Raw genomic sequence first — 15,768 nt, 5'->3', positions numbered from 1 at the left:
TCATTATTGTGAAACGGTTGAACACTTTTGGGCCAGACCTGTGTTTAAAACAGACTTTGTCAATGGGGCACTTTCAGCATTGGTGTTCTCTCCTGCTGCAAATTTATTTTGAAAGTGCTTTTCAATTACAGTTGACCTTTGAACAACACGGATTGTAACTGCATGGGTCCACTTATTTTTCATAATAGATATTTTGTAATAGTAAATACTACAGTACTATACTGTCCAAGGTTGGCTGAATTTGCTGTTTAACAAATGTTTTCTGTTAATTTGGATTATTTTATTCATCATTTATTCATTCATTTCATCATATATTTATTATATTACCCACTACTTCCAAAGAAGATTAATGAAGCTTAAAAGATAAAAGTTAGTCGTTAAGAGAGGGAAAAAATGTATCTAGAAGCCCTGGGTGAAAAATCTAAAGCACTTGAGGGAAAATTTAATCCTAAACTCGGTAACAGCACAGTGCAAGGACCTGAGAGGGCTATATAGTTCCTATTATCTTAAATTCATTGACTGTGAAAAAAATTCCCCTGATTCAACAAATATTTCAAATATCCTTGTATTAAGATAATGTGTTTAGGGATTTGAGGAAGACGACTAAGGTGACAATGTAATATTTGAATCTTCCTGAATCCTCCTCATTACTAAAAGACAGAGATTTGGATAGCAAAATATTGGGAGAAAATATACCATGCAATTGGCAATTCTAAAAAGCGAGACAATGTCTTGCAGGAATGCCTCCCTTTTGACAAAGACTTGCTATCACTTGCTATAAAAGCGGCAGACCCTCTAAGTTCTCTCCTGTGGTGCAATCCACTCATGTGAAGGTCTGAAGGCCCTACACTGCCTATGAGGTTTGGAGTTCAGGGAGCTGCACTGCTATGCTGATTGCTAAGCTGATACTCCTGCTAATACTTTTGTAGGGAGTAATAGGGTCCTTGCATCTGACCCAGAAGTTTATTTTTTTATCTTGTACCAACATCCATAGAACTTTATTGGTTAAATTATTATTAACCCATGTAGTTATTCTTGTGGGTATTCTCCTGCTTTTATGTCTCCTCCCCACTATCAAGTTTTAAGTAGGATAATATCCTAGCATCAAACCAAAAACCTACAGATAATATCTAAGACTAAATAAGGCAACAAGCTAGCCTCCAGATCACAGAGTATGAACTTCTGAGGAAAACAAATGACATAAACCAGATCTCTGTACTAACTGCAAGTGTGATAACTACTGCTTTTAAGGGAGTTCAGAGAGGGCTAAGGGTTTCTGGTGGCCCTGAGAGCTGGTGAACCTCAAAATTACCAGCACACACTAAATGAAGAAGATACTAAGTTAATATGAACGCAGTAGCAGGACAAAACTCCACACTAAGGAGAAAGGAAAAAACAGTGAGAGCAGAATATAAATTGAGCAGGACAGGCACAATAGGGGAAAAGCAAAGAAAACGTCTCCAAGTAAAATGGGAGTGCAGAGGAAAGCAAGCAGATTTCTAAAAGCTGAAGAATAATTTTTAACACATTATGAAAATAACTGAAACAGGTATTCTACAGCTGTGAATTAGAAAAGCATTCCTGAAACTACCCTGAAAGATTAAAAAGACAGAAGGTAGAAAGAGAAACATGAAAGATAGAAAAAGATCATGGTCAAAGCCACAAAGTAAAAAGAGACCAGTGAGCAAAAGAATAGAAACCTTTTCTTCTGCTTTTCCTATAGGAGTTGGACCTCAGAGTAATCAAATATTTGATATTGAGAGAGTTTTTATAGAAATATTTTGGCTAATACATATAGAAGAAATAAAAGGAAGAATTAATAGTTGGGAAATGATTAACAGTGGCTGCTATTATCACAGGAGGAGAGAGCCAAAGAGACTTGGTGTACCTCCTTAAAGAAGTAGTGAGTATCACCTATGATTTATTTCTTAAAAAACAACAACAACAACAACAACCTGGATCTAATCAAGACTCCGGCTCTAATGACAATTTATAGGAAATAAAGAAGACAGAGAAAAATATGAAGTGACCCACTGAAGATACAGTTGTCAAAATCCAGGTTTCAGAGATCTGATTTCTCAAACAAATAAATAACAAGATGGATAAAAAGGAGTGACAATGGTGAAGCCTATAGATTAAAAGAGACTTAAAGAGCTGTCAGCCAACTGCAGTATATGAACTTATTTGGATTCCAATGTGAATAAATTTTTAGTACAAGTATCGAATGGATATCTGTTGATACTGAGGAATTTCTGTTAGTTTGGGGAGAGTAATAATGGTATTCTGATTAAGTTTTAAGAGTCTTTATCTTTAAGAGATACATATTGAAATACTTACAGATGAAATATTATGTCTCTGTGTTGTTTCAAAATAATGGAGTGAGACTAAATGAAAGATTTCCCAGGACTCAACGAAGTTGGGTAGTTGATACATAGAGGTTCATTATAATAGTCTGTAATTTTATTTACGTTTGAAATGTTCCCCGCTAAAAGATTAAAATGTCTTAAACACTGTTAATATCAAATTTTGGAAATGTGCTGTAATTTTTTCTATTTTAATTATTAATTTGCTTTAAATATTAAATTTACTTACAGCATAGTTGTAAAACTTACTTTGAAAATTATTTCATTAATAAATTCTTGGTAAAGAAATTATAATAAAATCTTCTTCAATGAATTAAATTTATTCTGTTTATTACCTTTATTCATATGATATGTGATAGAGCTAAAGATCATAGGGTAGCTAATTCTGAAGAAGGAATGAAACTTTAAACAATTAACCTCAATTTACATAATGGTCTTATTATTTGCGTAGCTAATGGGTAGGGTTTGATCATAGGCCATTAACAGTCATTAATAAGTGAAACTGTATTGGAAATACTACATGGGTTTGTACTTCAGACTCAAGAAGCAAAGGTTAGTCATGACACAGACACAGAGAATGGACTTGAGGACACGGGGAGTGGGAAGGGTAAGCTGGGACCAAGTGAGAGAGTGGCATGGACATATATACACTACCAAATGTAAAATAGATAGCTAGTGGGAAGCAGCCGCATAGCACAGGGAGATCAGCTCGGTGCTTTGTGACCGCCTGGAGGGGTGGGATAGGGAGGGTGGGAGGGAGATGCAAGAGGGAGGAGATGTGGGGATATATGTATATGTAGAGCTGATTCATTTTGTTATAAAGCAGAAACTAACACGCCATTGTAAAGCAATTATACTCCAATAAAAATGTTAAAAAAAAAAAAAAGTCAGTCATGAAATGTTATTGGGTTGGCCAAAAAGTTCGTTCGGGTTTTTCCGTACGATCTTATAAAAACCCCAACGCACTTTTTGGCCAACCCGATAATAACAAATAGTCAAAGCATTAGGCATTAAACAAACTAACATTTAGCTTTTCGGCTTCACACATTTCTGAGAGGATAATTCATGAATTTGCTAACTGGTCTCACTGTGCATGCATACTAGGGCACATGTAAGTATACATGGGTGCATTAGCTAAACTTTTATTAGCCTCAGATTTACATTTAAATTACAGTGAGAACTAGTTTACTATACTCACATATGAAACATCAATATGTCTTTATGCCTAGAAATCAGAGCTATTTCTTGAAAAATGCTAGGGTCTACAACTTAAATATTTGGCAAATCTTTTTTTCTAATTCTAACTTTCTGTTTGTTTCAAAGAAAGATGACAAATGGTTTTCAATTAACTTTTACATTTACTTTTATTTGCAATAAGGTAGTTTACATTATGTAATTTAGAACTACTCTAACCTTTCAACTCCTGGTTTAGTCAATTTAATTTACAATTGAATTGTAAATTGTAAGTGTCCTCTATATTTTATAAAAATGTAATTGCTTGCAGTTTAAAGATTTTAAAAACTCAAATAACTGGTCTGCTATTTTTTTTTTTTTTTTGCAGTACGCGGGCCTCTCACTGTTGTGGCCTCTCCCGTTGCGGAGCACAGGCTCTGGACGCGCAGGCTCAGAGGCCACGGCTCACGCGCCCAGCCGCTCCGCGGCATGTGGGATCCTCCCGGACCGGGGAACGAACCCGTGTCCCCTGCATCGGCAGGCGGACTCTCAACCATTGTGCCACCAGGGAAGCCCCCTGGTCTGCTATTTTTAAACAATTATGTAAGTGATGCATAATCACTGAAGACAGTTTAATTCCTGTAATTCCACAGACACACTGTATATAATCTGATTTTTCCAATGATTTGGTTGTGCTTTTACAAACAACTGTGCAGGCCTCTACCTTAGATCTGTAAGTGAGATTTGAAATACATGAACAGAAGTGATTTATTTTTATGATCATCAATTGCTGAACTGATACAGAAAACTCTGTAGCACATCTTTTGCCTCTCACTCCCACCTTGCTCACTCTTCTCTTATCCTGCTGGGGTGCTCTCTCTCTCTCTCTGGCATTCATATGGGTACTCTTGCTCTCTCAGGGTCTCTTCTTTTATCCTCTTTCCTGTTTTAAAGATGCTGATTGATGGAGTGCTGTGAGAGTATGTCCAGAAATGGGCCCAGAGTAAAATATAAATGTTTCATACCCTGTTTTGTTATTTATACTTTCTCTGGGCCTCTATTCTGCTAGTAGTTAAATTAAATCAGGTTTTCCTGGGTTTTCTAGATTTTAAAAAATTTCCCATTCATTATAACAGCTGATATATGACAATGTTAAGTTACAAAAAGATGGATTGCTTAATGTGCAAAGGAGTATTATCTCAATGGATGGAAAAGAACAGTGTTTATCCCATTACCAGTAACATCTCTCAATCTATGCTGGCCCCCTTCACAAATTGGCTTTTACTTGGTTCGCTGTATGGGTAAACTACACTATACCAAAATGCTGAAGAAAGATTTTGGAGTCAAAAGATAGCTTAAATCTCCCACTTTTCATTTACTGACAGTAACATTTTTTTTGAAAAATCACTTAACCTTTTCTTGTCTTTGTAAAATGGGGATAATAAATCTCATTTCCTAGAAATGGGTGTGAATTAAGTATAATGCTAACATTATGATAAATGTTAGTCACTCTTTTTAAGATGCATTTTCCTCTGCTCTAAGAAAATACAAAGTACCAGAAGCCACACAATTCAGGAAATGTATGGTAATCATGTGCCCCTTAACAATATACATTCCAAGGGGTTAGCCATAACTACCCAGTGTAATTAAGAATAAGGTTTCTATGCAACATACACCAATAATGATGGCATTCCAGTAAGACTGCACAAAATTTGAAAACATTGTGTTATTACCTTGACATTTAAGAAGTATGAAGTCATTCTCTGCATTGTCATATATCAGATCTTAAAATGAATGGGCAGTCATCTTTGAGTGTTAATGATCTTTCTACGTTCTCCACTGAGGATTTTATTTAGACATATGTATTTCATTAGAAAATAAATAAAAACACCATAAAATTCTTGTAAAATCCTTAAGTAATACAACTTACTTTTTGAAGGAACACGTAGGTTGGCGAGGACTACTTCCAGGGAATCAGCTTGGACTCGAAGTACATAGCTTGTCCTTGTCTCATAATCCAGAGGGCCATTCACATAGATTACACCCGTGATGTTATTAATTCCAAACTTATCTAGAATTAAAACACAATTCCTTGGTTACTCTCTTCACACTGTAAGGGAAAATAATTCTCTTTAAAAAGCACTGTGATTTTTAAAACACATATAAGAGTTACAAAATGCTGGCTTTGGAAACTCTGTTCCAGTTCCTGAAATTATCAACATCAATGTTTCCCTAAATGCATGTTTTGAAATTCAAGTTTTTTTGAGATTCTCCTGGAAATTGATGTTTCTATGGTCAATTAAATCTGAAACAATGCATACTATTTCCCTCTCCGTAGATACACATAATCTTCTGCCACACTAAATGCTTCTAGAAATTTTGTTTTAAAGAAATCCATTTAATTTTGTTTAAGCAATTATTTTATGACCTTATTGGATTATTATACTTTTTATGATGTAATGCATCTTATTATCCTGCAGATTTAGTGTTTTGCTAAGAATGTGAGAGGGAACAAACAGAACAAACAGATAATTTCATATGTTGATTATTTAGAAAATATTATTTATTATTCTAAATATCTTAAAATATTTTGCCCTGAAGTCTATTTATTTATTTATTTATTTATTTATTTATTGCGGTACGCGGGCCTCTCACTGTTGTGGCCTCTCCCGTTGCCGAGCACAGGCTCCGGACGCGTAGGCTCAGCGGCCATGGCTCACGGGCCCAGCCACTCCGCGGCATCCGGGATCCTCCCGGACCGGGGCACGAACCCGTGTCCCCTGCATCGGCAGGTGGACTCTTCAACCACTGCGCCACGAGGGAAGCCCCTGAAGTCTATTTATTAAAATTTGGTCATATATATTTGAGTGAAGGGCAGGGCACACTGGCAACCTTTGTAATACCCCACCTCTTTCACTCTCTCTGTCTTTTCCTCACTCTGGTTTTCTCCACAGCATTTATCACTACCTAAACACTATATGTTTATTAACTTAATAATTGTTTAATAATTGTTACTATCTCCTCTCATTGGATTGATAAATTCTATGAGGGCAAGGATCTGTCTATTTTGTTCACTGCTCTATCCCAAGTAGCTAGAAGGTACTGAGTACATGATAGATGCTCAATAAATATTAGTTGAATAAATTGATAAGCAAATAAATTGAATGTAAAAAGAATCATTGTGGTGGAGTGTGGGTAATAAGTAGAGCCACTTTGCTAACTTCAAGGAAGAGAACAGATAGAATTACAGAAAAAATTATAAGAACAGATTCAGAAATCTTAGCTTCAGTCAGATGTTGTAAGTTCAAGGAAAAAGGAAAGTCAGTAATATTTGGAGAGGAGGCATAACAGCACAGGAGAAACAAAGACAATAAGAAAAGTACTACATTGAGCACTTGCTTCAGGGGCAGTAATTTCCAGTAATGGTTGGTCACTGAAATACCTGAAAACAGCTTTTATAATTTCCTTGCAAACTGCTTTACAACATTAACATTCATTCGTTTAATATTGAATATGCACGTGTTTTTTAAATGTGTATTAACTGGGTTTTTAGTTTGTTTGTTTTTTTACCACCTACAACATGCCAGACCATTTAACTCATAAAAAGGGAAAACCAGAGGACAACTAACCTGTGGGTCATAGGTGAAACAAATAATCAATACGCAAATTGAAAAACTGAGTTAGGAACTTATTCCCACAGGTTAGCAAACCATTCCATTCTCAGTGAAAAGTGATGGTAGACAAAACTCAAATTATTTATTTACTTACAACTGTTGATTATATGTTTGATTTGACAGTTTGAGGACTCATACAAAAGGCTTTTTATCATGGATGTGGCTCTTTGGGCATTCACAGTTATTTCTGTTCCTAAAATTTCTTCAGGATTAGTTAATGTATGACATGGGGTAAGGGCTGTGGATGGCACAAAACAGTGGCCAGAGACTACTGCAGGCTATGATTATGACCAAAAGCTGAAAGTATGCATTAATTTTGAACACGTTATTAAAATATCCCTAATTCAGGGGGAGGGGAACACTTTCAGAATTGGATATTGAGTATTCCCTAGGGGAAATAAATAGCATTTGTCAATATAACTGGATTTTTAATCAGATTCAGCACATAGTTACATTTAAGTCAGACACATCTTACTAGAAAAATAGGGTAAAGAGTAATTAAATCTGAAATTTATTCCAAATCTAAGTTTATTGTTTTATGATGAAAACACAGACTAAACATATACTCACCCTCTTCATTTCCTGCAACAATGGAGTACACAATACTCTGATTGATGGCTGCAGCAGAAATTACACCAACCATAGTCCCTCTGGTTGCAAGTTCACTTACTGGAGGCGGTCTGCAGGTTTAGAGAAGAATTTATTTTTCTTGTCCATTTTGTCATGATGGAGTTTTGAATTTAATAATAGAATATGTTAGTTTTGTGCATTTGTGTTTATTTGAATAATACTATTTTTTGAACTTTTCAACAAAGTAACACATTCAGACTCCAGCCCTATGTTCAAAATTATGCAAATGTTCTTTGTTAAGAATGTCTTGTCACACATATATTACTACTTTATTATCTGCCAAAAATTGTATAAAATTCATTTTACTTGTCTCAACTTCTGGACAGAATGCAATAGGTAGATACAGTTTGCTATCTCAAGTTGCTAAAGAAAAATATTGCTTTTATGTTGGTAATATTAGCATATTTAAGCAAATGGCCTCCAGATATCTCTTTTTAGTCTAGTCCTTATCCTGCTCTACTTTAAACTTTAACTGTACTAAACGTATTTGAATGGATGGCATCACAAAATTAATATTTCTTTTGAATTCACTTATTTTACTTAACTGTAACCATATTATTCCCCCAGTACTATGACTCTTAATTTTATTTATCTATTTATTTAAAAATTTTTTTTGAATTATAGTTGATTTACAATGTTATGTTAATTTCTGCTGTACAGCAAAGTAACTCAGTTATACATATATAGTCTTTTTCATATTCTTTTCCATTATGGTTTATCACAGATATTGAATATAGTTCCCTGTGCTATACAGTAGGACCTTGTTGTTTATCCATCCTATATATAATAGTTTGCATGACACTTGTTTAATTTTAAAAATAAATTTTCAACAACACAGTATCTCATTCTCAAAATATCCATTTTATTTTACAATATTGGTCACTGTGACTAGGCTATTATAACTTTATCTTCATAAACTAATGCAAACAATCTCACTCTTACAATTCACATACTTATATCATCCAACTCCAACAGATTTAGAAAATTCTTAAAGATAAAGTTTTAACATCTCCGAATCTTTTTATAGTCCAATCTATCTAACCCATCTGATTTCTATAAGCTTTAGCCTCTTTCCTCAAACTGATAAGATAAATCCTACTGACACTCTTTCACATGGCCTTTTATCTTGTAATACTTACTCTTAATATTACCCTTCATTTTTATCTCCATCTTCTCAGTTCTTCTAATCTAGATTACATTACACAATTATATTGTGCTTACATGAAGCCTTTTTTAACAAATTCTGAGCTACAAATACAGTCTGAAAAATTAATTACATACAATCCTTCTTAAACATCTTGTCCAAAATGCTATGTTCTTTGCCACTGTACTCCATATACTTGATAGACTAAAATTACCTAAATGTAAAATGATCTATCTTACAGACAGATGTTATAGCACCTAATGGTGGTCCATATCTCCAGTGAATGGTCAATAACTATTTCTTGACAAAGAGTAAGAACTAACCTGTATAATTTTTTAATGAAAATTATAAAGTATTTATCTATTTATTTATTTGTTTAATTTTACTTCTCTGCATATTTTCTGCCTTCTTTTGTTAATAGCATCCAGATATTGCTTTGGATAACCATACCTCCTTCATTGTTAGTCTAAATGGTTTGGGTAGAACTGACCCAATCCCCCAGGTATATCGATAGACACACTACCCAGCTCTGGCCAATGAGAGCACTTTATTTTGCTTTGCTGTATGTTCATGTGTGGTAAATGTTTCATGCAAACCCAATGAAAGTCTTGTCCAAGAATGTTACTGTAACCAAAAAAAAAAAAGTTTTTTTGTTGTTATTGACTAGAATATTAATGTTTCTCCCTATGAGGGGGTTCTTTCTGATAATAAAGTAACACAAATGAAATAACTAAAGGTTGAAAATACATCCTGTACACTTTGACTAGTAATCTAAATGCTTTTATACTTGAAGCTAGGTAAACTCATCATTTCAGTTACTAAAACAATAAATTCTCCTTTATCTAGTATTTCAATCACTTGCAATCAAAAGAGTCCCAAAGAATAAAAAAATATTTAGATAAGAAAAGGATACATTTACCTAAGCAGACTTCTAAAGAAAGATATCTGAGGTAACACAATTATATTTTATAAGCAATTTACCTAGGCATCGTCACAGTGTCAGTTTAGTGAAATAAGGATGCCTTTGGTAATTTTGAACCTAAAATGACAGTAGACTACCACAAAAAGGAAGGCACTTCGAAAAGTGACACTAAGGTTAGTTTTGATGGATTATGAATAGATATCTTTTTCTATGATATTTTAGATTATAAACAGACATTAAGACTAATTGTTGTTTGCAACATTGGCTAGTGGTTGACCTTGGTGATTGTGAAATCATTAAACCTGGAAAGGGTTAAAATTAAAGAGTCATGGAAACACAGTAGGATCCTCACCTTGGTATTCCTACCCTTGTGTATCTCCTCTTGTAGGAGGGGCAGACTGTGACTTGTTTCTAATGGACAGAATACAGCAAACAAGATGGGATGTCACTTCAGTGACTATGTTATATTAGATTATAACTTGTAACTTCTTGCTAGCGGACTCTGACTACTTCCCTTGCTGGATTTAATGAAGTGAGTGGAGACGTGGAATGGTGAGTTCTGACCAACAATCAGCAAGCAACTAAGGCCCTCAGTAAAACATCCCACATGGAACTGAATCCTAGCAACAACCACATGAGCTTGGAGGTAGACCCTTCTCTAGTCAAGCCTCAAGTGAGATTCTTGCCCTGGCCAACATCTTGACTAAAACCTGTGTGAGACTATGAAAGAGAGGACACAGCCAACAATTTCCTGGCCTACAGAAACTTCAAGATAATAAGTGTGTTGTTTGAACTCATTACATTTGCAGTAGTATTATTATGGTGCAATAGACAACTAATACACATGGCTTGGATATTAGAGCAATGAATTGTTAACGACAGATCAAATTTCATACAACTTAAGTGTGATATAAGAAAACATATGTTAGTCATATTCTGTGATGATTTTCATATACTGGATTTCTTTTTGTGGAAATAGAAGCTGTTTAAATTGTTTACTCACCTATCTTGTTACTATGTGAGATAAGAGCTAAATTTTATACTTTCCATAATTATTTCATAATGAACTCTTGATCCTTATAAAGTATAGAAATATAAAGTCTGCAGCTAATATGCCTTCAGCTTTAACATTATAAAAATGCCATCTTTCATTTTAAACTTTAAAAATAAAATATTTTATGCATATTTTTGTACAATCAGGATGAAAATGATTAACACTGGAAAAAGCAACTGACATAGTTTAAGAAGGAATTCAAATCCTACGCCCACCACTAAAAACATTTAAACTTCTTTTTGTTAGTAAATGTTTAAAACAGATTTACTTCTAGACAAAATATCTCATTAACCTTTGTCTTAATTGTTCCAACATACTTCTTTCTACCAGAATCAAAACATACTATAAAAATGCAATTTTTTGGGCTTCCCTGGTGGTGCAGTGGTTGAGAGTCCGCCTGCCGATGCAGGGGACGCGGGTTCGTGCCCCGGTCCGGGAGGATCCCACATGCCGCGGAGCGGCTGGGCCCGTGAGCCATGGCCGCCGAGCCTGCGCGTCTGGAGCCTGTGCTCCACAACGGGAGAGGCCACAACAGTGAGAGGCCCGCAAACCACAAAAAAAAAAAAGCAATTTCTCCTGGCTAGATTTAAATCAACCTTTATGATAATGAGCATTAGATTACAAAATTTCAATTCTTTTCTATTTTATTGCCAGGGAAGGCCCATTTTATTTTTGTTTTATGCCCTGGAAAGTACAAGTTACATGATGGGGCAAATTACATATTCCCTTTGGAGTCACATATAACTTGAATATAAGATGAAGGAGTTGGTTTAAATCAGGATCCATAAAATCAGATGTTAGAGAGGATAAAAAGATAAGAAAGTTAAATAAAATGGGTTGTGAATAAATTAATGGGGAAAGGGGTGGAAAGGAATTGGACACTACATACTCTGTTTAATAAGGATAATCAGCATGCAATAATGCAAGTCCAGAGTGATTTTAAAATGGAAAAAGGAAATTCAAATTTTTATGTAAAATTCTATGAACTTTTACATTTTGGTATCCAACGAAATTTATTTTTTAAAGCATCACGTGACTTGGTTTGATCTGTGGGCTGACAATTTATGATTTTTAGAGTAAACTATTTGTAAAGTATTTTCCAATTCTACCATTCTGAGTCTGATATAATGTGATTTATCATTCCCCTTCTTCCTGTAGAATACAATCAAAATCTATTGATTAATTTCAGAAGCAAAGAATTATAGTCAAATAAATGATTCCTCATAAGCCACTTTTTTTTGCCACTTTTTTTAAACAATTTTTTTTCTCTTGCTATCAATTCACATAATTGTAGTTGCACTTCATCCATTTTATAATAAACAATGTATCATTAACCCTCTTCCAATTTAACTTTTTAATAACTAATTCAAAACTAATAGTTGTTTGGAATCTGAAATTCAAGAATTCTACTTTTTAAAGCCAGATTTACTGCCAGTATAATTGAGAAAAAGCCCTCTTACAATAAAAGACACTTGAAAGAGCTAGGGCTCACTTGTGAAAATATATAGACTTACTGATGAAGCTTAAGAGTCAAAAGACCTACTGGATTCCCTTTCCCCAGAAAAGGGTTGCGAAGAGGATGCTAAAGAAAATGGTATATTTTAAACAGACATGGACTTTGGAGCCTTGGAGTGACTTTTACAAGTGGTTTTACATCTTTAAAATGCCTTAAGGAAGGACCTTCACTAAAGGTTCTTTCACAAAGCTTGATCTGAATTGGGTTTAATACCTACATGTCCTGACATATTCCAGATGGCAGCACTGGCTACTACTTATCCCTCAAAGGCAGCACTTTGGTCATAGTTTACATGAGGTTTCATTCTTTATGTTCTACGGGTTTGGACAGAGGTATAATGTCATATATCCACCATTACATACAGTGTCATACAGAATATCGTTTCAGTGATGGAAAATCTCCTGTTCCTCATTTATTTGTCCCCCTACCCCCACCCAAATACCTGGCAACCACTGATCTTTTTATTGTCTGTATACTTTTGCCTTTTCCAGAAGGTCATATAGTTGGGATCATATAGTATGTAGTCTTTGGGGCCTGACTTCTTTCCTTAGCAATATGTACTTAAGCCACCCCTCATGTCTTTTTGTGGTTTGATATGTTTTACTGCTGAATCATAAATGTACTACAAATAGGTGCACTTTAGTAAGAAGAAAGTTGATCAAAATAACTCCAAATCTGTTGTTTAGAAATACATTTTTGCAAATAAAGTAACTGTGACCTAGAAAAGTTAACTGCTACAGAATTTATATGCAAAACACATATACCATAATTTTCTTATGAATGTATAAACTAATTCATAGATATCTGTTTAACATTTAAAATTGATTTTTTGGAAAATACAGATTACAATAAATCTCTCAATTAAATATTTTAATGTATCTGAGTCATCTGAATAATGACAATACTAAAATAACGGAATGTGTGGTTTCCAAAGGTTAGCCCCAGTTTTACAGTATAAATATAAAATGAAAGAATTATTCTACAATTTAAAATTTACTTTTATCATTGGTTTTAAGAAGTAGCAGTAAAAGTAAATGTTATATGTGCTGCATAAAGCTCCTAATTTTTAAATGCTGTGCAGTTTAGGATATAAAAGTATTTGTAAATAAGTGCTATAAAATTTCACTGGGATTCAATCTGGCTGTATTGCTTTCTTTCTACTGAGAGACAAATTAATTTATTTTGACATGTCTGAATTCAATATATTTGCGAATCAGTGCCAATTTAGGAACTGATTTTATATCTACTATGAGGGAATTTAATGAAAATGGGAAGGAAAAAAAACACCCACTGGAACTCCTGCTATTTGTAACCTTGGAGTAATTGCATCAGGGTGATCTAATTTGACATATTTAACTGAGAAAAACAGTCTAAAAAAGACATGAAGCAGGAGAGAGATGCCAGCTTTCCTACAGTTCTTAGGATGGACTGTAGATAAGAAAATGAATGAAAGACCAATGGTTAGACACTGTTTTTTTACATCTTTTCTGAAGTGAACTTACTATTGTTAAGAGTTTTGCTTCTATTCAGATCCATGAAGTGACCCTGTCTGGAAGACAAGAAAACTGAGGTCCTGAGTAGTAAGCACTTTCTCAAGTTCAGAAAACTACTTGAAAGCTAAATCTGCAATCTGTTTGTTTGATTGATAGATTGACTGATTTACTGTTTGAATTAATAGAGTTTAATCTTTCTTAGTCATTGGCTCTAAAACTTTAAACTGTAAAAATTAGCTGAATAACTTATTAAAGTTTCAGACTTTTGCATCATGCTTAAAGATTCCCATTTAGTAGGTCCATACAGTCAGATCCAGGACTATCATTTATAAAAGGTCCCCAGGTGATTCAGATAGGAGTGGTTTGAAATCATGTCTTTGGGGAATAATGGACTTTCTCCCTGCTGCCTTCCTGTCTTTTGCTTCCCTCACTCTAGTCACCAACCTTTAGTGCTTACTTCTACAGCAGTGAATGTCCTTTCACAGACTAGAATTAAGCTAAGAACACTCTCCTCAGATTCTAATAGCTCTGAGTTTGAATTATGGCTCTCATATTTACTAGCTATGTGACCTTGGGAAAATTCTTAGTTTCCCTGATCTTATTTCTTTATTTGTAAAATGGGGACATTAACTAGATCAGAAGATTGCTGAGTTCACTAAAGGATATAATGCATACAAAAAGTTTTCCTTACACCTAGCATGTGGTAGGTACTCCATAAATTATAGCCATCGTTAATATATCACTTTATAAGCTACGCTTCTGGAAGTTTAGCTTAAATATTATAATGATGTGTAGCTTTGTCTCATAGACAGTAGACACAATAAAAATAAAACTGGAATACTTATTAATATCTATCTTGGCTAATATTATAGACTATGTTTTATGCACTCTGATTTTCCCTTTTCAGTTCTCAATCACATCAATTTTATATCTGAAATGGGGATAATATTTTTCTTTTTACTGTCTTTACAGCTTTAAATTCATAGACTTTTTGGGGTTTCATTCAAAAACAACTACTGTGGGGTGGGATTGGTATAGGCTGACTCTGAGACTTAAACAACAACAAAATCACTTAAAATGTAATGATTTTATGCATAGAGGTTTACCCATTCATTCAATAAATATTTACTGAACATATACCATGTGCCTGACATCCACTAGGCAATAAAGACACAAAGACAGGATAGAGGAAGTGAATTCTGCAGTCATGGAGTTTATAGCTTCACAAGCAAACCAGATAGTTGTGTAAACAGTTACAGTAAAATGTAGTAAATACATTAATACCAGATATCTGGTTAAAAGTTCAGTAGTAAACATGGCATGTACTATTTATATTTTATATTTCCCAAATACCAACAAAGTATCTGTAAGTGGAATCAGCGGGCTGCATGGTCTGATGAATGACTAGACCAGGCATATTCATTTCTGGCTAATTGATTTACTTACTAAAAATAGGCTGTGATGTAGGTCTTTATATACTTAGTAACAACCTCTGAGAAAACAGTTTTGTATTTTGGCTTATTTATCAGCTCAGTGTTTTGTGACCACCTAGAGGGGTGGGATAGGGAGGGTGGGAGGGGGACGCAAGAGGGAGGGAGATATGGGGATATATGTATACATATAACTGATTCACTTTGTTATACAGCAGCAACTAACACAACCATGTAAAGCAATTATACCTCAATAAAGACGTTAAAAAAAAAAAGAGTGTTTCTTTTCTCCTTTATAGATGAATCTGTACATTTGGACTTTTTGAAGGGCATGACAGTAAACTTCTAAAACAGGCTCTCTAATGTTTT

General features: G+C 34.4%; 1 protein-coding gene across 7 annotated transcripts in view; it reads right to left on the bottom strand.

The window, feature by feature from the left end:
* Window positions 1-15,768, bottom strand: part of PCDH15 (protocadherin related 15) — a gene marked incomplete at both ends in the record, with an annotated part of 696,762 nt that overhangs the window by 98,373 nt on the left and 582,621 nt on the right. For all 7 annotated transcript variants that reach the window (XM_082673500.1, XM_082673497.1, XM_082673498.1 and 4 more), the window contains 2 exons: window positions 5,467-5,607; window positions 7,781-7,890. In XM_082673500.1, the coding sequence (XP_082529626.1) occupies window positions 5,467-5,607; window positions 7,781-7,890 (251 nt within the window). The remainder of the gene's footprint in view (window positions 1-5,466; window positions 5,608-7,780; window positions 7,891-15,768) is intronic.

This window comes from Grampus griseus (genome assembly GCF_964374135.1).
Source record: "Grampus griseus genome assembly, chromosome: 16".
NCBI classification, from domain to species: Eukaryota; Metazoa; Chordata; class Mammalia; order Artiodactyla; family Delphinidae; genus Grampus; species Grampus griseus.
This window is presented reverse-complemented; position numbering and strand designations above follow the sequence as displayed.